Source organism: Stegastes partitus, unplaced genomic scaffold, assembly GCF_000690725.1.
Source record: "Stegastes partitus isolate 25-593 unplaced genomic scaffold, Stegastes_partitus-1.0.2 Scaffold593, whole genome shotgun sequence".
Lineage (NCBI taxonomy): Eukaryota > Metazoa > Chordata > Actinopteri > Pomacentridae > Stegastes > Stegastes partitus.
The window spans coordinates 345,787-370,598 of NW_007578324.1; the positions used below are offsets into that span (position 1 = coordinate 345,787).

The 24,812-nt window shown below is 42.7% G+C and overlaps 2 protein-coding genes across 7 annotated transcripts; one reads left to right on the forward strand and one right to left on the reverse strand.

Moving 5' to 3' along the window:
- Positions 1-91: 91 nt before the first annotated feature.
- LOC103362675 (rho-related GTP-binding protein RhoB) lies at positions 92-3,405 on the reverse strand. The gene has a single exon (XM_008289099.1). The coding sequence runs from the start codon at positions 2,886-2,888 to the stop codon at positions 2,298-2,300; it is 591 nt and encodes a 196-aa protein (XP_008287321.1). The 5' UTR covers positions 2,889-3,405; the 3' UTR covers positions 92-2,297.
- A 258-nt stretch (positions 3,406-3,663) lies between these two features.
- pum2 (pumilio RNA-binding family member 2) lies at positions 3,664-24,054 on the forward strand. 6 transcript variants are annotated; one of them, XM_008289100.1, is made up of 23 exons: positions 3,665-3,761; positions 5,268-5,631; positions 7,116-7,184; positions 7,550-7,655; positions 8,470-8,657; positions 8,767-8,939; positions 9,250-9,544; positions 9,633-9,726; positions 9,858-9,965; positions 10,114-10,259; positions 10,749-10,869; positions 11,106-11,246; positions 11,784-12,089; positions 12,887-13,114; positions 13,872-14,139; positions 14,287-14,416; positions 14,502-14,636; positions 14,772-14,909; positions 16,866-16,991; positions 17,297-17,368; positions 18,295-18,416; positions 19,875-20,067; positions 21,453-24,054. In XM_008289100.1, exons 2-23 carry the CDS (start codon positions 5,281-5,283, stop codon positions 21,582-21,584), a joined length of 3,642 nt encoding a protein of 1,213 aa, XP_008287322.1. In that variant the 5' UTR covers positions 3,665-3,761; positions 5,268-5,280; the 3' UTR covers positions 21,585-24,054. The 6 variants fall into 6 exon arrangements, with proteins under 6 accessions (XP_008287326.1, XP_008287328.1, XP_008287322.1 ...); XM_008289101.1 differs by having other exon boundaries at positions 14,502-14,630; XM_008289105.1 differs by having other exon boundaries at positions 8,566-8,657.
- The last annotated feature ends 758 nt before the right edge of the window (positions 24,055-24,812 follow it).

The following is a 24,812-nucleotide window of genomic DNA, read 5'->3' on the forward strand; positions in this document are numbered from 1 at the left end:
TAAGCACGATGAAAGCAACTGTAGCTGCAGCAGAACATTAACGATTTATCTTCAGTGTGAGGAAAACCAGGCAAAAGAACGGAAAAGCAGAGATGGTGACACACATTGATTTGTTTTATTGACTTTCCCAGAACAGTACCATTTGTTCCCTTACATTCTGTATTGTTTTTCCTAACAAAATTTCCATTGTTTCACCGTATAGAGTGCTATGCAGTTTATGTCGCCATGACTCGCTGAACTCTTACAAAGAGATAAGTTTGGCACATTTCAACAGTTTTTCTTTTTCTTCTTCTCCATGTTTTAGTCAAATAAAGAAGATGAAAACTGCACTGTCTGATCAGTGAATAATAACCCAACAACATTGTAATTCAGAGGCACATGAGGGGGGCCAGTGTGGGAAAATTAACCAGTCCAGCACAATGCATTCCTGTCCCGTAAGTCAGCAAAAAGCCCAGCAACAGAAGGCAGGGAGGAATGTGACTTTTACACCGTCGTAACTCTGCTTTTATTTATAAAAGATACACTCTTTTATACTCACATGCGTCTATGCTGTGGTTTCTCATTGAACCACAGAAACGTTACATGTTTAAAGTAAAATCGTTCCTTTTTTTTTTTTTTTTGTCCCCGCTATCCATTAAAAGAACAAGTCGCACAGTAAATCCGCCGGGGTTTTAGCCAGGATCCCCAGTGTAGCAACAGTCTCTGTAATTGATGTTCATAGCTGTCATTTGAACAAGCACTCCCACCATCATGCAAGAGGACAGTTACACAACACTGCTGTGCAGACACACATCACACTTGAAGTGAATTATTTTCAAAAGTACGAAACTTGATTTAATCAATTTCTGTTGCCAATAATTGTTTTTTGACCACATAAATTTGAGGTACATTCATCGTCATCATGGAAGACATTGAAGTGGAAAATTAGCATTTAGTGTTTCTCAACTAATCGTAATTCAGTTTAACTGCTTATTGCAGCTCGATAAATCATTACGACTTCACATATAGTTTAGTAAAATTGTGCTGATCGTAACGTAGCACGATAAACTTCCATTGAAGTGTTTAGTTGCCATCAGATGGCTTCATCCCACATGAGCGTGTGCTATAGGCTCATCAGCAGCAGTTTCATGACACTTTCTGAGAAAACACGCTTCACGGAGCAAAGGACTCACATGCCAAACCATCTCACATGCCTAATCTCCCGTTAGAAGTATCACCCACATAACTGCAAACGAAGCCGTGGCTTAAACAGAAAATGTCCAGCAGGCCCGAGACAGATGAGTCACATCAGTCTCTGTAACAGCTAAACGTGGACTGCATTACTGTGTGTGCTTCAAATGATTTGGTTCAGGTGAGCTGTGAGGAGAAAGAAAAGGTATCGTCTGGCTGCACTATTTACACATTCGATTAGTTAATATGGCCACAGCCGAGCATAAAACATGGGGTACAAACATGCTTCGCAAACTGTCCACTGTAAAAGAACATCTGCCTGAAAGTTTGCAGATCTTAACATGTTTAGCCCTTTTCCAGGATTGGCCAACGTGTCGTCTCCTAAACGTGGGGTGAAATTTGGCCTTTTGCATAACAGCTATAAAAAATCAGGCATTAAATACTGAGGAATCAGAAACATACTTTTTTGGGTTTGGCTCCGACTAACAAACCTGAGACAGCCGACTCTATGAACCGTAAACTTAAGTGTAGCTTCACACATCAAACGAAACTTTACAGAACACTGTGGGCTTTATAAAACTTTCTGTAAATTACCGTAGTGTACAGATGCTGTGCAATCTCACAAACTAAGTGTTATAATACAAAGTGGACATAAATAACAGTGCAATTGTTCTGCTTTGCTTATTATTACAAAGTATAACCTTGGCAGTAAGGCAGTGGCCTATGCAAACACTTTGAAACACAAAAAACAGTGAGCAATATAAATCTTGGCTTGCAAGCAGGCCTTTGGAAAGGCATGAGAGGGGGGTTAAAAAAAAAAGTCCTTCCATTGAAATGAATGTGATTTGTCCTTTTACCCCTCTGCAAGTCAGACTGGGATCACGTGACCCACAAAGAACATGCTGTAACCAGTGCATTTCACACACACACGCACACACACAAACACACTCGATATCAGATGATTTCCAGAGTGCGTTCAGAACAACTTGTTTACAGTCATTCGTTTTGCTTCAGCCGAGGGCGTCTGACCACAGAGGGGGCGTCCAGAGAGGAGCGTCCACTGCCCGCACATGTTCAGACGCAGCGGCCGGCGGAGGAAACGTCTCGTCTGCGCGTCATCAGCGACCTCACATCAGTACGCAGCATTTGAGACAACCACTTGATGGTGTCGTTGGTTTCTGTAAGGCTGCCCGTGTCGCCGTTTCGAACACTTCCCAGATCCCCTCCTTGGTTTTAGCGGAGCACTCCAAATAGTCATATGCGCCAATGCGCATGGCCATGGCGCGGCCGTCCTCCGCCTTCACTGGCTCCAGCTTCAGCCGAGACAACTCGTTCTTCACGTTCTCGTCATTGCGCAGATCCTTCTTGTTGGCCACCAGTATGATGGGCACATTCGGGCAAAAGTGCTTTACCTCGGGGACCCACTTTTCGGGGATGTTTTCCAGCGAGTCCGGGCTGTCCACGGAGAAGCACATCAGGATCACGTCGGTGTCCGGATAGGAGAGTGGGCGCAGCCGGTCGTAGTCCTCCTGCCCGGCCGTGTCCCACAGAGCCAGCTGAACTTGTTTGTTTTCCACCTCTATGTCCGCCACGTACGTCTCAAACACGGTGGGCACGTACACCTCCGGGAACTCGTCTTTGCTGAACACGATCAGTAGACATGTCTTCCCACATGCGCCGTCTCCCACCACCACAAGTTTCTTTCGTATGTCTGCCATCTCTGCCTCTCCTAGCTCTCTCTCATATGTCGCATCGAAAACACAGACTCACCGCTTCTCTCTGCTCTTATAAACTCTGAATAACACTGACCAGACCTGTCCGGCAAGCCGATCCCTTTTTCTAACTCCAGAACCTTTACCAGCAGCGCTGCGATCTCTTTATAAAGCGCTGGGTGGTTTCCTAAATATAGCAATCCAATCGGAAATTGGGAGGTGAGCTCACAGTTTGAAGAGGAGGAGGTGATTGGATCTCATCGGTTTTCCTTATGCAGAGGAGGGTCAAGGACCACGAGGACCCACCCGACCCAGGATCAGCCAAAATCAACCGAATCTCACCGCATGATGATGTATGACGCGACGGCTTGTGTGTAATTCCTATTTAAAGCAGCTCATATGTGAGTTCTTGTCATTACCAAAAATATATCCCTCGAGGAAACGTTGTTTTAGCCTTTGCTGCTTTTGTTACTGAGTCAGCCTTGTCTGTGTAAAACTGAATTATTTAATAAAAAATTCATTCAAACTACTTCATTGGTTAAGCCGCAGTAATATGAGGGCGCTTCGGGGGGAAGGGTCACCGAGACGCGCTGCTAATTAGTACGATATTGGACGGCAGGTTGTTAAACATATTAAATAGCGGCAGATCTGTGTTTGTGGTACAAAAGATACGTTGGGATCGCAAATTTACATTGACATTGTTGTACGCATGTCTACGTAGTTCACGCTATTTACAGGGAGGGGGCACTAGCGTAGGCAAACTCTTAGCTTTGACTATCAAGCCTTGCTAAATCACCGCTCTCTCCAAGGAAACAAAACAATATAGAATTGGGTTGACGGCGTGCAACAAGCATAGATCCTCTCTCGACACGACAACGCGTGAGTATCTCCTCTTATCTGCTCGCAGCGAAGGCAAAAGCTTTCGCAAAGCGACTGCTTAGAAGGCGGCTGCCGTGGTGTGAGTATTTCCCCTTTTGTTTAGCGGTTAAGGCCCCTCTGTTTGGAACTTGAAGGGGGGCCATGTTGTTTAGCCACTGAGTGTTTGGCTGATGTTTTAGCTCACACAACAGCAACTTGGCAATTAGCGCGTGCTAGCTCTCACGCTTAGCCGTAATGGTTTATTTGGCTCGTTGCAACAAATGTGGTATATTGAGGCTAAAAAACATCCCCTTTCCCTCTAACGCGGAAGGCCACAAGTTTAATGTAAAACAATGGTGAATTCACGAATTTCACTTTGATGTCTAGTGTAGTCAACCAATAATAAACAGCAGGCCCGATGCGGTTAGCATTAGCTGATTAGCTAAGAAGGTTGCGAATGCTCACTCTCATGAAGTATTATTAGCTATCAATAAAAATGTTCGATTTGCCTGAGCGAGAATACATTAATTATAAAATAATGATGGCCGACAAGGTTGCGAACTGCTAGTCATTAACCTTTCTAAATTAACAAATGCCTTGTCAAAGCCGTTAAGTTAGCTTGCTTGTTAGCAGCGGACTTGCTAGCTAGGCTAGCTAGCCAGCTAGCTAGCTTGCTAAAGGCTTGCACGTCGGTTTGCCACAACGACCAGCAGGTAATGTTGGATGTAATGTTGTAATTCGTTATATAATTTTAAAAGCCAGCCGCAGTTCGCACTGTTGCTAAAATGTCTCACGTTTTATTTTATCGTTTTAGCCATTAGCAACACAATATTAGTGTTAGCGTAACGTTAGCTTTATGATTACTAGCTAGCATTTCGGCGAACGACAATGTTACCTAGCAGTGTCGGTCATGTAAGCCATCAACATCCACATTATTCCCTTGTTTTGTTCTTCCCCAAAATATTAGCATAAAAGCAAACCGTTAAATTACACTTAAAATGTAACGTTGTTGAGCAAGAAATTTATTTTGTAGATTTGAACACCCATGGCATGGAGTTAGCAGCTCGGGAATTAGTCTTGTCCCGGCGAAGAAAATGTATATTAAACACCAGTTATCTTGAAGTATTCTTTCTGGTGGCATATTTTCAATTGGTCTGTTTTTAAAAGTTAGTTTGTCTAAAGGCCCACGATGGTCACATGTTGTGAATTCGTTACTTAAAGTCCATCTGGATACGGAGTAATGTGTGAAACATTGACTTTAGGCGATTGTAAAAAGTAACTCAAATTGCAGGTTTGAGTCATTTCAGACGTGCAATAGCTGTGATAGACAAAGATAGACATCAAGTCAGTTATATATTCCTACTTGGAAGAGCACAAAAGGGCTACATCCTTTAATTAGACTGCATACTCATGTCTACATAATGCTCATATATTTTTGTGTCTTGAAATTTGATGCAGGTCAACACAACTGAAAACTAAACCAAAACTGTATTTCCCGACTGAATCATGATGTTGTGGTTTGTTTAGGCTTTCCCGTGGAATGAGCGTTCCATGCAGCATCCTAGGTATGAATGACGTGGCCTGGCAGGAGACAAGAGGTGGGATGCTGCATGCAAATGGTGCCCCTGAGTCTGGGGTCGTCCGAGTTCATGGTGGAGGACCCCTATCTGCAGTCGGGGGAGCTGGGCAAGCTCCCGGAGGACCACATTTACAGGGCATGGACAGGGGTGCCAATCCTACCCCGGGTACCCCACAGCCTCCACTGAGTGGCAGATCTCAGGATGATGCCACAGTTGGATACTTCTTTCAGAGGCAGCCTGGAGAGCAGCTCGTCGGGTGCACACCCAGCAAGCATCGCTGGCCAACTGGGGATGCTAATCATGTTGATCAGGTAACGAGCCGTTATTAGGGGAACAGCCACTGCAAAGATATTCAATTAAAGCATGGTGCCGCACTTTTAGTTGATGGAAATCCAAAAAAACAACTCAATTAAGAAAAGTTAAATAAACCTGAATCAGATAATCGCTTACTGTGACGTGTGGCCCAAACAACAAGAGTCTGTTTCTCACCAGTGACACCAAGTCACATATTTCACATACTGGAGTCTATGTTGACTTAATGGCAGGTTACCTTTTCCACTAGGCATGATTTTCATGTCGAAGCACATTAAAATATGCCCACAGCTTTTATTGGGGATGTATGGAAGGAATACGGTGTACCTTACGAATAGCATAAATTATTAATTTAGAGGATTGAATGCAACAAGTTCCTCTAGATGACCTGAAACAGCTGACAGAAAATAGAAGCGAGTTACATCTGCGCTGGTGCCTTTTTCTTTCCGTGTAGAAAGCTCTTGCTTCTTTAATCGAGCCTCATCACTCCTCAGAGCTGAAAAACAAAACGGAAAAGCACCTAATGACAACGATGACAAACTCAAGTTCTGTGTCAGTCCACATCCATTTATCTAAGGGCACGCTTGGTGAGAGGTGGAGTACACACTGGACAGATAGCCAGTCTGTCACAAGGTGTGTTAAGCTGCAATAGCACAGTTAAATACTGCAATCTCCTCATTCAGTGGGTAAGTCAGTGAGATGAGGGCTTCTGCTATTGTGTTAGCACAGCAGGGGTGAGATTCTCACCATCATAGCTGAACCAGGGTTGTAGTATCCTGTCTGGCAGTATTATAAGTTGCTATGCAGTGCGTTGGCATCTGATAACCCCTCAAATTTAATAATTGACAGACCAGACTTGTGGGATTAGATTGATCTTCTTACTAATGCATGTAACAAAAACCCACTTCACCGATCCTGTGAGGCCCATGAAAGCCTCACAATAAGGCCCCAGACTGATGCTCTAGTATTAAACTTGGACCTTCCTGGTACGAGGCAACAGTGCTTCAAATTTGGCCTGTTGTGATGTACTGTTTTTTTTTTTTTTTAAATTTTACTTATTACAATTAAAAAATCAAGTTAATCAGTTTTGTACAACCAAGTAAATGTTACCGTAAGACTAATGTGTAATTTCCCCTTATTTTTAATTTACACATTTAATTTGTGCAAATTGTGTCTTTTTGGATTTCCTCATTTGCAGCCATTATCTGTGCAAAGGTCTCTGTTCCGTTTGTTTATTGGGTCCCCATTCCTCATGCATGTCTGAGACCTTTGTTCAGCAGCCCCCATGCACACAGTTGATTAGACGTGATCTTATCTCTCAGTTTGATTTTCAGAGCAGTCATGAATTAATTCTGTTGTCTTGTGGCCTTGAAACAAGTTCGTTTTAGCAGCAGCAGCAAGGATTTCTTTATTTAACCATATTACACACAAAGCTGCTTCATGAAATTTTATGTCAAAACCTTTTCTCTGTTCTTTGTCTCAGGTCCGTGCTGTGGATGAAATGAACTATGACTTCCAAGCTCTCGCTTTAGAGTCAAGGGGGATGGGAGAGGTAAGGCTTCTTCTGCCTAACATCAGTTCTTTCTCCCTTTTTGTACAGCAGCATCAGACCCTTCAGAAACTCTGGTCTAAAGACATGAATTTATTCTAAACTACCTTGTTTAGAAAGTGATTGATTTTGTTTTTTAACATGTGTATTAAGACCAGCCGTCGTCTCCTTCTAGACAAACAAATGTTGTGTATATAATATAATGTGCACCAAACTGAGAAAGTCACAGTCCAGATTAGGACCAGTACGTTTGTTACGCCCCTAATTATAAACATTCATGTGTTTGTAAGTCAGTCGTGTTAGAAATGCAGAGCAAAAAAAATGTTTGTACATGTGTTTTATTTTTTATTTTATTCATTTTAAATAAGCTTTTGCCAGCAAAAAAGCTCTGGGATTCTGATGAGCTGGCCAAGGATGGAAGAAAAGGGATGCTTCTTGGAGAGGAATGGAGGGACAATGCGTGGGGATCATCTCGTGAGTGGCTGCTTTTTTAATTTTTTTTAAATATTATATTCATTAGAAATACTGTATACAGTGGCAAGAAAAAGTAAATGAACCCTTTGGAATGATGTGGATGGATTTGTCTTTAAATCTGCTCCTGTGGTCATCTGAGTTACAATTATGAAGAACACTTAAATAATTTTAGTGTTTATTTCCCATATTAAATAAATCATTTGAGGTATTTGCTGAAAAGGGGACGTTGTAAGTAAATCGGTGCAGCTGGTTAGCTTTTCTTTCTCTGCCACCCTTTAATCGTGGAGCATGACGTCTGTGGCAGGACGTCAGGGAGGATGCTGCTGTCTTCCAAAAAACAAAACAGAAGGTTGGGACTATTACAGCAATTTATTACAGAATGACTTAAACAAAGAAAAAAGACTTTCAGTGGTTTATCCAGAGACCACTTCTTAACCCAAAAGAGATGCTGTGGAACGGCCTAGAGGGACATTCACACAAGAAATCCTGACAATGTGGCTGAGCTCAAGCAGTTCTGAAAGGGAGAATGGTTCAGATTTCTTGCTGGACATTTTGCAGCTTGTGAAATTGCTGCAGAATGTGACTGCCACAGGAGTTTCTTGATGAATAATAAATCCAAGGGTTCACTTACTTTTTCCACCAGTTCCTTAAATATTACAGTCGGTGTGGTGACGCCTGAGGCACCCTGTTTATTTTTACATGCGACTCATATGAAGATCAAATCACATTTTCTGACCAATGAATGCCGAAAACCCAGTAAGTCCACAGGGTTCACTTCTCTCGCCACTGTATTTTATTACGGCTTTTCATTCAGATCATTCAGTGTCTCAGCCAATCATGGTGCAGCGGCGGCCCGGCCAGGGTTTCCATGGGAATGGTGATGCCAATTCTGTGCTTTCGCCTCGCTCAGAAGGTGGAGGCCTCGGGGTGAGCATGGTGGAGTACGTCCTGAGCTCCTCTCCGGGTGACAAGATGGACGGCCGCTACAGGAACGGTGGCTACGTACGTGAACCCTCTCTGTCGCACTCGGCACTCCGAAAACGGGATTTGCCTCGTTTATTCTAGCTTTGCTCTTAGATTTGATAGATATCGAATCTCTTTATAAATACAGGGCGGAGGGGATCCTGACCAAGATGTGAGAGAGAAGAGTGATGCACAAGAGAAGGTGTCGCCCTTTGAAGAAGACAAGAGCCCAGAGATGAAGGTGGGAGAGGAGAGCGATCCTGCTAAAGCCAATGGAAGAGGTCTGCTAAACGGAATGGACAGAGACTGCAAAGACTTCAAGTAGGTCTTTCTTTTTTTTTACAGCAACGTAAAGTGAACCATTTGTTCAAAGCTGTGCTGGTTTTCAGTTGGACTGTAAGCTGTAATGTAGCTGTCAACACCTTTTCTGCAGCTCTTCTTCTAAACAACTTCTTTCTCTGATGTTTGTTGAATTTTAGAATTGCAGTTCATGGCCCAGAAACTTCAGCGTAATTTGTGAATCTAAATGTGAAGGCTTATAGTCACATTGGCATTTCTAGATTTCGTCTTTGTGGTAAAGTTTAGACAAATACGGCGTATCTGCTAACACTTCACTTCGATGCTTTCACAGTCCAACCCCGGGAAGTCGCCAAGCTTCCCCCACTGAGGCTGTGGAGAGGATGGGTCCTAGCCAGACAGGGTTGGAGATGATGGGGCAGCACCACCCCCATGCCCTCCAGCAACAGAACCCCACCCAAAACAAGGTCCCAACTGAGGACTTCCAGAACCAGGAGGCCCAGAACATGGGAGGTATGGAGCAGCAAGCCGGTGTGGAGTCCTTACAGTTCGACTATGCTGGGAACCAGATTCAGGTGGACTCCTCAGGGACTCCAGTAGGATTATTTGACTACAACTCTCAGCAGCAGGTCTGTCGAAGTACAAAACACGTTTGATAAAATAATCTGAGTTTGCTAAAGAGATTCTGATCTGTTATTTTTCTTTCCCTCCCCTCAGTTGTTCCAGAGATCTAATCCCTTGACTGTTCAGCAGCTCACTGCAGCTCAGCAGCAACAATATGCTCTGGCTGCAGCTCAGCAGCAGCATCTTGGTAAGACCAGCTTTGTCCCATTCAGTGTGTGATATGTTTTAAGTTGTCTCTACCTGTTTGAGTTGCACAAGCATTTGAAAGACACTGGATACGGAAATACGAATTACTTGCCTGTTCCTTGTGTTACTCAGCTGGCCTTGCACCTGCATTTGTGCCAAACCCTTACATCATTAATGCTGCCCCCCCTGGAGCTGATCCCTACACTGCTGCTGGGCTGGCAGCAGCAGCCACGCTTGCAGGTGACCACACTGCACATGTTTGCTTTTAAGTTCTAACTGAAATCTAGTAGTTATTTTCAAAACACTCTGCTCTTTTCTGAGTCCATATCAAAAACTTCTTCATCTGTTGCTACAGATTTGTGTATAATGTCAAAAACCTTTTCTTTAGGCCCCACAGTTGTTCCACCACAATACTATGGGGTTCCTTGGGGTGTGTACCCAGCCAATCTGTTCCAGCAACAGGCTGCATCTACTGCCAATCACTCAGCTAATCAGCAAGCATCCAATCAGGGACCAGGACCAGGCCAACCACAGGTCAGAATTATTTATGTGTATATGTTCTATCTGAGCTGTTTCTCAGAGATTTTGTTTCAGTTGAAATCAATATTTGCATTCGTTGTTTTTTCCCTTGCGTGACTATTTGAGAATGTTTCGATGAACCTTCTGTAATGTTTAATCTTTAGGTTGACAAAAAGGCCTTGAACATTTTATATTCATATTCTACCTGGCTTAGTTCAAAAAAGATGACTTCACATACTTCAGTGTGCTCAACAGAGTTCAGCAAGGTTTTATTCAAAACATGGAAAAGGAGGTGAGGTTTCTTGTTCATGTTGCCAGGCAACTGATCGAAACAAACCCGCATGGCCCTGGTGAAGCACTTCAGCTGAACTGTAGATGCTTCTCGTTTAGCAACAAGTTTTGAAATTGACTTGAAAGGGACATTAATTGCAGAAAAGGCATGAAGGTGTTTCTTGCAGCATGCTGCCGTGCCAGTGTGACGATATCCTTCCCTTTTTCCTTCAGGTGATGCGCACAGGAACCAACCAGCGACCTCTCACGCCTGGGCAAGGCCAACAGAGCCAGCAGGAATCCTTAGCTGCTGCAGCAGCTGCAAACCCTGCATTGGCTTACACAGGAATGCCTGGTTGGTAGATGACTTCATACAACCACCATACCGCCGTTTAGCCAAAGACATTAACAGCTAAATGCATTCGTCGCACTTTTCACTGATGGGCGGGAAGAGTTTTAGGGGTCGGGATTCATCGCAACAGCACAATCATCCTACCTTTTAGAAAGGACTTTTAAAGATGTTGTTTTAATGTAGTAATTTGGTATTCTGTTAGTGCTGACTCCTTTTTTTTGTATTCCTGTTCTCCTCAGGCTATCAGGTGTTGGCCCCTGCAGCCTATTATGATCAGACCGGAGCCCTGGTGATGGGTCCTGGTGCCCGAACTGGTCTTGGTGGGCCTGTTCGTCTAGTCCAGACCCCTCTCCTCATCAACCCTGCAGCAGCACAGGCTGGTAAGAACTCATCCTTCTGCTTAATGGATTCATTTGTGACTGCTGGGATTTGGTCAGTACATTGGAAATCATTGATGACCTAAACTGATCAATTTAAATGGCTCAAATATTCAAGGGTCTTGTCTCCGCGGTAACAAGCCTAATGCTCAAATGTTTTTGTTAAGTAGCTTGTTCAGGAACAGCTGAGAAGTACTGAGATTAAATTTGAGGGCCATTGTTTTTACCCCCTTCTTGGCTTGAGAGCAGCATGACTTTTGGTTCCCATTCATTTCTGGTGTTCGCACTACTTACTGGAAAATAAAGCAGACAATAAAACATCTTCAAATAGCACATGTGCTCATAACAGAATGGGATTTTGTTTTTTTTTCTTCAAACTGACTAGTCCTAGAAAATGTCAATACTGTGAGGTCAGTCTGTAATGAAATTAAAATTCTACTAAAACTATGACTGTCTTCTTACTTAATTAGTACCACTCAAGTCCGCTTGACCCGACCCGACCTCTGACCTCACACACGCTTCTTCTTCTCTCTCCATCAGCAGCTGCAGTGTCTGCGTCCGGCTCTGGTAACAACATGTCCGGTCCTCCAGCCAACGGACTGTACCGCTCCATGCCTCAACCTCAGCCGCAGCCTCAGCAGCAGCAGGCCCCGCCGCCCAGCAGCGGTCTGCCCTCCAGCTCGTTCTACGGTTCTGGATCGGTACCTAACACCTCTCAGAGCAGCTCCCTTTTTTCACACACCTCCGCCGCCCCGCCGCCTCCAAGCTCCTCCCTGGGCTTCAGCAGCACCGGTGGCTCTCTTGGCGTGGGCCTGGGCTCTGCTCTCGGAGGCTTTGGCTCTTCTGGTCAGTGTCCAAACCACAAGTTTCTTTAATCCTCTGAAAGCCCCGAGCAGTTTCTTGTTTGTTGCTCCTGTCACATTTTTACTCACTAGGGTCTCATTTTTTCAAGTTCTGTGAGAATGGCACAGTTATGACTAGAAGTATGATGCAGTTATAATTCTATAAATAAAACAGCTCTACATGCTATAGATATTTTACTATTTAAACCTTCCATGTGTTTCCTATCTGCTCTGTGTCAACACAGCCTGCATTCAGTCCAAAAGTCCCTGAATATTTGTCACTTGACTGTTGATGGCAGCTGATCAGTCATGACTTCTTCGCTGCATTGAAAAGGGCAGAATGTTCTGTGTTTTTCAGCGAACCTGGTTGTGAATGAGAGGTCAAAATTGTGATATTTCACAACAATCACTAAGTTTAAAGTTTGGATTTGTTTAATTTTTCAGCTAAAACTGAAAGTCACGTGTGTTTAAGGACTGTTGGAAATTTGAAAGTCAGATGATTCCTCATTTTCTTTAGTTTCAGGATGTGATAAATTGTTTTGGAGGTTTTTTTAAATACAATTTTAAACGTCTTTACACTCAGCGGCATATTTTGAGGTTCAGAGAGTTAAGAGACAAACTGTTCTTTATTTTCCAGCCTGCTCATCTTAATATTTTAATACCGTCTGGTTATAGTGTTTCTGTGGTGTTTTATTTATTCTTTTTTTTTTCTATTGTTGTAATATGTTTTTAAAGCACATTCAATTTCCCTATTTTCATTTCCTCCTTTTCTTAACTGTTTCTTGATTGTCTCGCTTGCAGTGTCCAGCTCCACCAGTAGCAGCGTATCTCGCAGGGACTCCCTGTTGGCGAGCTCTGACCTATACAAGCGCGGCGGCAGCAGCCTAACCCCCATCGGTCAGCCTTTTTACAACAGCCTGGGTTACTCTTCTTCACCGAGCCCCATTGGCCTGACACCGGGTCACTCCCCGCTCACTCCCCCACCGTCTCTGCCCTCCTCTCATGGATCCTCTTCCAGCCTTCACCTAGGTGAGCTTAAGAATCCCCGTGTTTTTATGGGTGATTGTGGCTTTTCACCAGCAAGGACGCATCACCTAGTTATTACTTTTTAAAATGACACACGTTCCTTCTCCCTCTTGTAAAAATGTGTTACTATGCAGTAGAGGAAAAAAAAGGGCCAGTGTCGGTGTATGCTGAGGGTTTTAAGTTTCCATGTCAGTCTTATGTAAGTAGCATTGTGGGCCACATTTAGGCTTGCTCAAGTTGTGGCGTCAGTCACGCTTGTGCTCTTTCACAAGTCGGAACCTTTCTTTCTTCATTAGATGATTGTGATACCAGGCTTCTACTGTTATATTCATACATACATTCATTATGTCAGGGGAGGAATTTATATTTGCTCATAATGAGGATGGAGAATTTTATTTCCTGTTTTAATGGTCAGTGTGAAAAGGAGGAAAGATTACAGCAAGCACAGCCTGTTATGTTAGTATTTACTCTTTTCAGACAGATAATGAAAAGTTATGAAGCTTTTGTGAAAGTAATAAATTAATTGCCCTTAAACAAAGTAGGACATTTACATCTCTACATTATTATGCTGTATGTGTGTGGGGTACAATTAAAGTTTTAATGTGCTTTACAGACTAGCATAATGTCAGTAAAGGAGTTAAATTTGTTTTGGGGTCACTCGCTATGCAGTCCAAGAAGCAAACATGTTTTCCTGTGACCGTTGATGTTGTGCTGAAAACCACAGCGATGTTCTGTCATTTTTATCATTGTGTAATCCTAGGTGGCCTGACAAATGGTAGCGGGCGATACATTTCTGCGGCTCCCGGAGCTGAGGCCAAATACCGGAGCACTGGTGGCACGTCCAGTCTGTTCAACTCCAGCAGTCAGCTGTTCCCTCCCTCCCGGCCTCGCTACAGTCGCTCTGATGTTATGCCATCCGGTCGCAGCCGCCTGCTGGAAGACTTCAGGAACAACCGCTTCCCAAACCTCCAGCTCCGTGACTTACCAGGACACATGGTGGAGTTCTCTCAAGACCAGCATGGATCCAGGTGACACATCTGCTTTGTGGCCTGAACTGCAACTTTCACATTGAATTACTGAAGCTTTAAACCTGGTGACTTGTACACCTTACCAAAGGAGGAGATTGCGTCTCTATTCTCTCTCTCAACTCTTTGTTCTAATCTTGTCCTTTTCAGATTTATCCAACAGAAGCTAGAGAGGGCCACTCCTGCTGAGAGGCAGATGGTGTTTGGAGAGATTCTGCAAGCGGCATACCAACTGATGACTGACGTATTTGGGAACTATGTCATCCAGAAGTTCTTTGAGGTTGGGACTGTTAAAAGTTTAACCTGACTGACATGACCTCTGTTTTCTGTAAAATATGTCTAATTTTTGTGTTTCGTGTTTGCAGTTTGGAAGTGCAGACCAGAAGCTGGCTTTGGCGACGCGTATTCGTGGCCACGTCCTCCCTCTGGCTCTGCAGATGTATGGTTGCAGGGTCATTCAGAAAGCCTTGGAGTCCATTTCCTCAGACCAGCAGGTAATTGTAAGTGAGATTTCACTTCTTTTTAACAGTGTTGGCTTGTCTTTTTAGTGCCTAGTCAATCCAACATTTGGAAAAACTTGAATTTAAAAAGCGATGTGCTAAAATACTTCTTACCTTCCCTAATCTTTGTTTCAGAGCGACATTGTCCGCGAGCTGGACGGCCACGTGTTGAAATGTGTGAAGGACCAGAATGGAAACCACGTGGTGCAGAAGTGCATTGAATGTGTCCAGCCTCAGGCCCTGCAGTTCATTATCGATGCCTTCCAGGGACAGGTGAGTTTCTTACTATGAGTAATGGCTTCCTGTGTCTTTGCCGCTGTAATCTACATTTGAGCTGGTAGTGGAGTAATATAGAGCAGTCACACCAGTTTAGCTTTAGAGTTGCATGTTGTTTAGGTCTTCAGTTTATTAATTTAATTGTAATTCCTGCCATTTTTTAAAATTTAAATGTGACACTGTTATAAAGAAATGTGCCAGCTGTCACTGAAGTAGGACGTGTAGCGAAGACAGACATGTAGAAATACGTTTCTGCATTTATGGCTTGAACATCATCACAGAAGCATCTATGTAAAAACAAAATAATCAAATCATTTGTTTTACCCAAGGAGCAAAGTATTAGTTAACCGATGAACCCCAAGCAGGTTAAGCACATGTCATAATTTTGCTTTGTGCAAGTTTAATTTTTATTACAATATAAAGTCCTGAGCCTCAGTAGAAACGGCACAACTATGGCCTGAGGAAGAGAGAACTCGTTAAAATCTGATCAGAGCAAATGACTTATTTCTGGCAAATTTTCAAATGAAACGGAATAAAATGATTTTGATTAAAGGTCATGGTTTTAAGCTTAGATTTGGTTCATTACAGATGAGTAGTTCAAGGACTGTCGGGAAGTTTTTACAGTTTCTGACTTGACAAAAACGGAAAATTGCACCTTTTATTTGTGTGTGTGTTTATAAAGAATACAACGTGCCTTTCAAACCCGCCCGCAGGATTTGGGGTTCAGATAGTTTTAAAAACTTACCTCTGATCTTTGTAATGTGTTCAACGTTAGAATTAAAACCGTGAAGGAATAACGAACAAAGTGTTGTGGGTGGCGACAAGTTTCTGCAACCTCCTGAAGTGTCATGATGATCCAAAAACCTGAAATGCTCTGCTAGACAAATGGTTCAATTATAATTTCAATTAGCTCTCGCTGCTTATAACGAGAAACTGAACATTGTGAGATGAACAAAGGCGTCTGTTTGCTGCCTCCACCATTTCTCAATATCACTGCTCCTTGATGTCATGTTTGCCGTATGCTTCACTAAAGATGAATTATTTTTCAACAAATTAAGTAGAACTGCGAACAACTTGATGTCATAATACACAGGGGTTTTTCTTCTCGTTCTTTAATATTGATTTTGAGAAAAAAAAAAAATCAAATCAGGTTTATTGTCATGTTGCTGTACATACAACAGCCGTACAAACAAGATGAGAGAGTGATTATTCAGGATCCAATACCTTAGACAATTTAAATAAACAAGTGTTTGCATGTCTGGGTCAGCAGTTCAGCATTCTGACAGCTTGTGGGATGAAGCTGTTGATCAGTCTGGAGGTTCTTCCTTTAACGCTCTGGAAAAGTTCAGAGCTAGCTGCCTGTCGATGTCGTCCCCTCCAGCTGTCTGTCCGTCTGGGATGCTGTCATGGAGCCATGTTTCTGTTAAAGCAGACACACAGCAGTCCCTCCACTCTCTGAGGGTTTCTCTCAGCAAACGTCCAGCTTGTTGTGGAGGGAGCGGACATTGGAGAGCAGGAGGACGGCCCTGCTGGTCTGGAGGGGTTAGCCTTTAGCCTAGCATGGTTCCCGGCTCTCTTCCTCCTCCTTTGTTTACGTTTGTACTATTTGCACTCGGGTAACTGCTGGCGTCGTCTCTGATCGGACTCTGTGTTGGTGTAATATGTCCACATCACAACCGATCGCTGCAATTTTAGTGACATTCACTGTCCTGATGTTCAGCAAAGTCTCTCTGCTGTAAGTTTTGTGGAATGAACATCTGGCATAGACAAGACACTCAAAATGTTCACTTTCGTCGTCTCCTGAAGGGACCGCTGCCTTCATTCACGCCACCAGAATCAGACCAAGGATAAACTGTTAAGATCTATCATCAGGTTTCCTTTTTATCCTGTAAAGTGCAGCCCTGTGATGTAATATTTGTATTGATCTGTTCTTGCTTTTGCTTCATTTCGCAGGTGTTTGTGCTTTCTACACACCCCTACGGCTGCAGAGTTATCCAAAGGATTTTGGAGCACTGCACCCAGGAGCAAACTCTGCCCATCCTGGAAGAGCTGCATCAGCACTCTGAACAGCTGGGCCAGGTGAGCACATCTGTCTCCAATCGGTCTCGCTTTGTTTAAAAGAAAAAGGAAAAAAAACAACCCACACTGATTGCAGATGTTTGCTAGACGTGACTGATGGTTGTTGAGATGTGTCTTGTGTATTTGCATGTCTTCCTCCATGTTTGAACATTTCATATTTTTAGCTCGTCATTGTTGCTGTGTAGTCGTGGTCTGCTAAGTGTTAAGTGTAAGGATGAATGTAAATGTACTGTTAGCTGTCATTACATCTGACGTATGTGATTATTTAAACATCCACCCTGCCCCCCCTCACTTATTCCATCTAGAAATATCAAGGCGTATCATTGGAGATGACACCCAAAACATATTATACAGTGTCCCGTGATGCACTGTTCAAGGTCAGAGCAATTTGCCTCTCTCTCGCGGATGTCCCCGTGCTCCCTTCCTCCTTTTTCCCCACCCTTTTTTTTTTTATTTTAATTTAATCTTTTCTTCTTTAAAGAATATAATTTAACATTTAGTTGTCAAACTCCCAACTTCTACAGGTCTTTCCTAACCCACTGAGCCGCCTTTTCTTGCCTTTTTTTCCCCTCTCTTGCTTTATGCCACAGAGGATTCACAAGGCACACGCTTCTCTGCTGTCTGATGATCCCTCTTTTGCCTACAGCATTTTCTTATCAATCTGTTTTTCTCTTTTCGTCTTTACTACACTGAATTATTATAATAAATGATAAAAAAAAAAAAAGCTTTGAGATTTTGAAACTCTTTGCACATAAGTATTGCTTAAAATCACTAAATCTAAAGCCTAAAAGCAGCACCATGCAGGTTCTTGTTAAAACAGATTGACAGAAAATGGATTTGAAGGCAAGTTAAATGAAAGGTGGAGATGACATTACCCGCCCAACAAATTATTAACGAGAGTGTTGTAATTTGTTGCTTGGTCGGGTGAGTTCTTGTCTCCATCTGGTCGCACTAAAATGAAACCCATAACTGTCTATCACCCGTTTCTGAAGGGGCAAAGATGCTCTTGGTTGCGTTGCCTGGTCAGCAACGCGCCAAACCAGCAGCATCTGTTTTGTCTGACCTTCCGCAGTGATGACGTGAGGGTGTTTTTTGCAGTACTACAAACGGGGGTGTCACTCATTCATCAGCCTATCATTGTAGAGATGCATGATTCTCCTACACCAGTTAAGACCAATGGTGAAAAGTAGTGCATGAGCGTATCCAACCGATTCAAGGGTGTCTCACTGATTCTCTGTGATTAATACTCTTTAACCGTGGAAATGGCTTTACCCTGCGCTCACGCCTCCGCTGCCTCCCGCAGGATCAGTACGGTAACTACGTCATACAGCATGTGTTGGAGCACGGCAGGCCAGAGGATAAGAGCAAGATCGTGGCGGAGGTTCGCGGGAAGGTTCTTGTTCTGAGCCAACATAAATTTGCAAGGTGAGAGATTTTACCGGAGCCCTGAGAGCATCCTTTAAACTGTGTGACCTTTTATAAATGTATTGATTCTGTACACTGTTATATGGGATGAGTTTTCCCCAAGATTATTCTAACTAATGAACTCAGCCTGTGTTGTTGCAGGTTTTTAATAGCATCTTTAATGTCATGGTTTTTGCACTGACCGATGCTGCAAGTGCAGAATAAGTTCCATTCATACCCCGTTAAAGGGAGTGTGCTAGTTTAGCAAACTGTTGCATTGAATAGAAAAAAACACCCAGGCCTGCTGGAGGTGTTTCTGAAAGACTGGCTGCAACTCACCGCTTTGTACAGGTTGTAGTTAATGCTGCAGCACTCTGTGTTTATTCCTGACGTGTGCCGAGCACAGTGGGGGCAGACAACACAGGATTTCTCGAGAATTTAGAAATCGCCACTGTGTTTGGACATCGATGGAAAGCATGTGTTTCCAGACTTTGAGCGCACCTGAATATAAGCCACTAACTTTAAAAAGAAAACAAAAATTGTGCATATACAGGCCGCACTAGTCTATAAGCTGCAGGTGTCCACGTTATAACATGAGATTTTTTAAAATTAATACGTACCGGTAACAAACACAAATGCTTTTTTCTGAACAGCGCCTGTAACACGGCTGGTTAAGGAAATAAAAACTACAGCAGCCTACGAGGAAAAGTCATTGATCGCTATCTTCATCTTCCTCCTGCGCACTAAAACCACTAAAATCATCTTCTTCAGTGTCGGAATTACTCAGAAATCCTTCATCATACACTTCCTCAGTCTCTCTTTCGTTGTCGCTCTCAATATCACTTTCGTCTTGAGGCAAGTTCGTGAAAATCCATAAATTAGCCGCATCTCTGTTTAAGACGTAGTATGAAAAAAGTAGCGGCTTGTAGTCACCTACACTTCAACAGCAGCTATTTCAATCAAAACTCTTTTAAGGATGAGTTAAATAAGGTTGGATGACGGAGAATCTGCACAGTCTCTCCTCAGAACTAGCATTTGAGCATCGCTAGCAGTGGCTACAGTCGACACAGTCCCAAATTTCGGGCTGCAGATGGATCCGTGGAAAGCATTAATTACTGTTAAAGCTGTTGGCTGCTGTGTGATGTGTGACAGAATGACAGTAAACGCACCGCTAAACAGAGATAAACACATCCTCAACAGGTTTCGTTTAATGAGACCGCTCACGACCGCTAATGTTGGGTCGGCAGCGCAGTCAGAATGTTTGGATGTTGTCCACCCACTGCGTTATTTGCTCCAAACAAAAAAAAAAAGGCTGTTTGAACACTTCTGTCCTTGTTTGATCTTTAGGTTAGACTCTTGCCTCAAACACAAACCAACAGGATTCTAATATTTCAGCATAAACCATCATCCCTGATCTTTTGACTCCATTAGCTCAGTGGCTATTCTCAGGGTAACAGTCGCTTTGTTTCTCCTCCTCAGTAACGTTGTGGAGAAGTGCGTGATCCACTCCTCGCGGTCAGAGAGAGCTCTGCTGATAGATGAAGTCTGCTGCCAGAAAGACGGGCCCCACAGCGCCTTGTACACCATGATGAAGGACCAGTACGCCAACTACGTCGTCCAAAGAATGATCGACATGGCAGAACCGGCTCAGCGTAAAATCATCATGCACAAGGTGGGTCGGCTGCTCAGAAACAAACAGAACAGTTTAAATCTTCACCCTGCTGGACTCGTTATGAAAATGTTGTCTGAGGAGACCGTTAAAGGCTCTGCTCCCTCACTGGGGTGTCTGACTGGAGGTGGGTGGAGCTGAGTTTATGTTTGAGCACACTGACTTGATCTAATAATAACAGTAAAGGGTGTGTTTTGTCCTGCCGAGCTTGCATTGAGGCGTCGGTCAAAACAATCAGTAGATGCCCACAGATTCCAACAGCGGTCCGATCAACCAGAGTGTGAGCTGTGAGGGTTTCCTGCTGGAGTGAAGGAATCCATCATCCGTTTATTAAATTACTGTCATAATGAAGACAAGTCAAGTCATACTTTATTTCTTGGCATCTATTTTCATAGTAAAATCTTCGATTTAGTCAATTTTCAAGCACTGATGTAATCACATTTTCTAAGTTAAACGTTTTTTTTCAGAGCAGCTTTCATGTGCATTTGAAAATAGAGTGAAATATAGTTAGATTAAAAAGACTATAAAATAACATTAGAATAGAACTTAGTTTAATAGATTTAAAGGACAAACTGCATAACGTTTAACAAAAACAGTCAAAAGCATAAACTAGAGTAACAAATGTTTGAAAGTCCCATTCAGACCACATGGCCTGTCTTAAAGGAGGTCACCTGCTGTGTTGATGTTCACATGACAAAATAATCCAGAAAGATGTGTTTGAGAAATACATAAATTCTAATAGTTAGTAGTTGTATACCTCTGGAAAGTTGTAGCATCGTAATGTAAACACACTGTAGTAAGCTGCTACCAGTGTGAGCCTGCGTGTGTTTCGTCGTGTTGCTGCAAACGATGAACTTATCACCAGCGTATGTTGGTGGACAATCCTAGTTTCCTGCAAAGCTTCTTACGTTGGCGTCCACTCTCATACCCCTTTTCTACCAAAAAGAACCAGGTGCCAGTTCCATGCCGGTGCTGGTTCCAGTGCTTAGTTGGTTCCAGTCTGGCGCCTCCAAAGAACTGGTTGCTTTTCTGTCAGCAAAGAGCAAAGTCAGACCCGTACGCCATACGTCACTGCATACATTTACCGAACAACACTGGCACCACACTGAGGTCCACACAGGACTCCAGACGTTTCTCATTTGTTCGCGCTTCCCACCAAAAACTTGATTTAGTCATTGTTAAAGAAAAAAAGGGGAAAAATTGTCCTTTTGTTGCATCACCTGGTTGTGGAAGTCTTTTATATTCCCCGGTTACTTTCTTTGTTAACTTAAATTAAAGTTTGGTTAGTTAAATTATTTTGAGTGCAGACATGTCTTTTTTTTTTTGTTTGTTTGTCCTTCCATCAGTCGTTTGCTGCTGCTGACCTTCTACCTGCTCTTCCCTCTTAGATCCGGCCTCACATCGCCACTCTGCGCAAGTACACCTACGGGAAGCACATTCTGGCCAAGCTAGAAAAGTACTACATGAAGAGTGGATCAGAACTGGGTCCCATCGGCGGTCCCACGAACGGCCTCATGTAGTCGCGTTGACGTCCTGGGTCCCCTGAAGAAGAAGAAGAAGACGAGGAGGAGGATGAGGAGGAGGAGCCCCAAACCCCCCTGTTCTGTGAGAGATGCTCCTTAGCCATAGGGGTTAGCCTTTTGACACTCTGTCATCACATTTTTTGGGGGGGAATTACCAAAAAAAAGAAAAAAGACAAGTCAACTTCACCTAAGAACGCTGTGACAACTGACCCCTGCCACTCTGCCACCCCCGGTGCAGGTCCCCAGCGTGGCCCCCAGGGGGCGCACAGTCAGCAGGCTGTTCCTTTTTTTTGTTTGTTTGTTTTCTGTTTTGATTTCTCTCTTTTTTTTGTTTTTCCTGGGTAAAGCACAAGCCCATTGTTAATGATGTAATTGATGTATTTGACTGGTTTTCATATTATCTTGTACATTTAGTTTTTTACCTTGTAAATTCTCTGTAGAAAAAAAAAACAAACTTATTACACATTTGCTGAAATTTACAATTCTTACAATTAACACCAGCAAGTGACTTTATAAGGCTAAACTGAGTGATCCTTTTAAAAGACGATTCCATTTTGTTTTTGTAACCGGACTTATTATGTCAGCTGTTCTAATTAAGTCTAGGCAATTGAATATTATATTTGTATATCCTCCCACGCACACAGTCAAAGTGTTTTTTTCCCATGCCAAAGCAACTGATGGATTAGTTTTCCAATAGCACTGCGTAGTATGGATGGATACGAGCCCCTCCGTCCGTCCACAGGCGAGTACGATGTGCCACCCAGAGGTCTTGGAGACCGGATTGCGAGCTTGGCTTTGGGGATTGGTGCTTTAGTCTCGGGTAGTGTTTTCCAGCAGTGGCTTTTTTTTTCTTGCCGCCTCCTCCTCACTGGGTGGGAGCGTGTGTTTACCCCAGCAGCTTGCAGTCTGCCCGGTGCGTCGGTACTAACTACTACAGACGGGCACCGAGCCCCATCTGAGCCGTCTTACTTTTTCCCCTCATCCAGGTGGTCACTCGGGGGAAGGGGAAGGAAAACAGCTACCGTTAACTTACAGAGCATGAGGTTTGGTTGTACAGCGGGCGTGTGACCTGGTTTAATCTTAAATGACCATAGCGGGGGTGGGGAGGGGGTTTTTTGTGGGGGAGGGAGCGGGGGGTATGCGTTGGCATGCTGTGACAGGTTTTAATCCTTGGAATGATTTTTTTCTTTAACATGTTTTTTGTGTAACATCTTATCTGTCTTGTAGTTTGAGATGAACACTGCCCTAGGAAACGGAATCTTTATGTACTAAATAATCATCTCTTGTGTAGAAGTAGCTTAGCGATGTATAGCATCTTTATGTACGAGTAAATTGTTGCTTTTGGGTCGGGGGGCTTGCAGCGATGATGGGACCCCCACCGCCTAACGGTCAGAGCAGTCCAAAAGAAAATAAAAAGAAAATAATGTTGTGAAGTGGAGTTTATCCCGGCTTTGTTCGTGTGAGGTGACGCGAGCCAGAGCTAGCGGGATAAGTCGAAGAAAGGGATGTTGAAAGAACCTTTTTTTTTCCTTTTTCTTTTTTTTTTTTTAATGGTTCTGTTTTTGTTTTTTTAATTTTTCTTTTTTCATTTGATTGGGTATGCAAGTGCATTTGGTGGAGGCCGGTGGGGCCATCAGAAGCTATACAATTCACCTGTAATGCTTGTAGTGATGGCTTCTTTGCTTCATATGAATTGTAGAATACATGTAGTATATGTGCAGTTAATAAGTGTAAGATTATTAGTTTAACTGAAAAACAAAACAAAAAGTACGTCTAGTCGTGGTGTTTGACAGGCCTTGCTCTAAATTTGTAGTGATGCTTTTATTTCGTCTGTACAGTTGTACATTTGTAAACGTTTATGCTGTAAATGGGATGTCTTTTACACTTTTTGGGGAGAAAAAGGCAAAAATGTGCATTTAGATGTGTGTATATTCATCACTCCTTTCCCCTTGAATATAATGTATACAGTTTTATTTGAACAAGTGTTATTTTAAAGAAGAAGAAAAAAACAAAACAGCAACTTTATGGCTTCACAATCTGGCATGGTTTTTGTTTTTAATCTGTTATGGGAAAGGCCAGCCTCTATTTGTACCGAAGCTGTAACATCCACTGTTGATAGTCTTTCTGATGTGTGACAGTTTAAAAAGAAAAAGAAACACTCTGTACTAAAAACCGAGGCTGCATTTAGTCCTCTCTGCTACCATGGAAACTTCACAGGATATGACAAGAATTATTTTTGTACAGAAGAGTGCTGTATTTTGGAACAGCTACTACCTTGTAAGCAAAAGCAATGTAAAATATTGTCAATTATATAAATATGAACATATGAGTTTTGTCACACTGTCAAAGTCATGTACATTTTCAGGTGGCCTTATGTACATTTCCAGATGTTAGATGAAGAAAACAAACTCATTTTTGGAAGCAGAATTGTGACTATGTATGATTAAACTGTTCTTCTAACATTTGACCTGCATTGTTGTGGTTTTTCCAGCGTTTGCTTTGCTGTAATTCGTCATTTTCAGAAACTAATGCTGTGATCTGTGCCCTAGAATGGCAAAAATAAGACTGTTTGTTTACACGTTTGAATCGGTTTTGAGGTTTATCCCCTGCAAATAAATAAATAATGAAGTTTACACAGTTGCACACAATATTACATTTTTAAACCTCAAAATATTTTAATAACGTATGTGTGCTGCAAAACTTTAATGTTGCATGTAGTGTGAAAAAAAAAGTGAACTTCTAGTTTACTGTAGGTATTTTCAGTTATAAATCAATGATATCTGTATTTGTAGATCCATTTTCATGCAAATTAAATGCAAGAAAAACAACAAAACCAGCACACACTCAAAATATCAAGATGCTATAAATAGACGCATTCTTTAAAATTAGTTTTTTAATAATATGTTAGAACACTCTTAACTTCCACATAAATGGGGGATTTTTATGCCTCCGACTGCTTTTAAAGGTCCTCAGTGGTGAAACTGTCCCACAGAAAACGATAGATAAGAACAAGATAAAGATCCCTCACTGATAAAACTGCTGTTAAGAAACAAGACATAAGAACGATGATCTAATAAAGACACGTTGCACAATGTACCCACACTGTAGGACACAAAGATACAAGGCCTTTATTGCACAAACACAATTACACATCATGTGACGGGCAGTGAGATGTATTATCCACCTGCTCCAGACCGAAACGATAGACAGATAGATAGATATCAG

What these genes read in the sequence shown, in the direction of transcription:
- LOC103362675 (XM_008289099.1), bottom strand. Translation starts at nt 2,888, where the DNA reads ATGGCAGACATACGAAAGAAACTTGTGGTGGTGGGAGACGGCGCATGT.
- pum2 (XM_008289100.1), top strand. Translation starts at nt 5,281, where the DNA reads ATGAGCGTTCCATGCAGCATCCTAGGTATGAATGACGTGGCCTGGCAG. An exon ending in CAGGACCAGGCCAACCACAG is followed by an intron (nt 10,260 to 10,748) that starts GTCAGAATTATT and finishes TTTTTCCTTCAG; the next exon opens with GTGATGCGCACAGGAACCAA. An exon ending in CGGAGGCTTTGGCTCTTCTG is followed by an intron (nt 12,090 to 12,886) that starts GTCAGTGTCCAA and finishes TCTCGCTTGCAG; the next exon opens with TGTCCAGCTCCACCAGTAGC.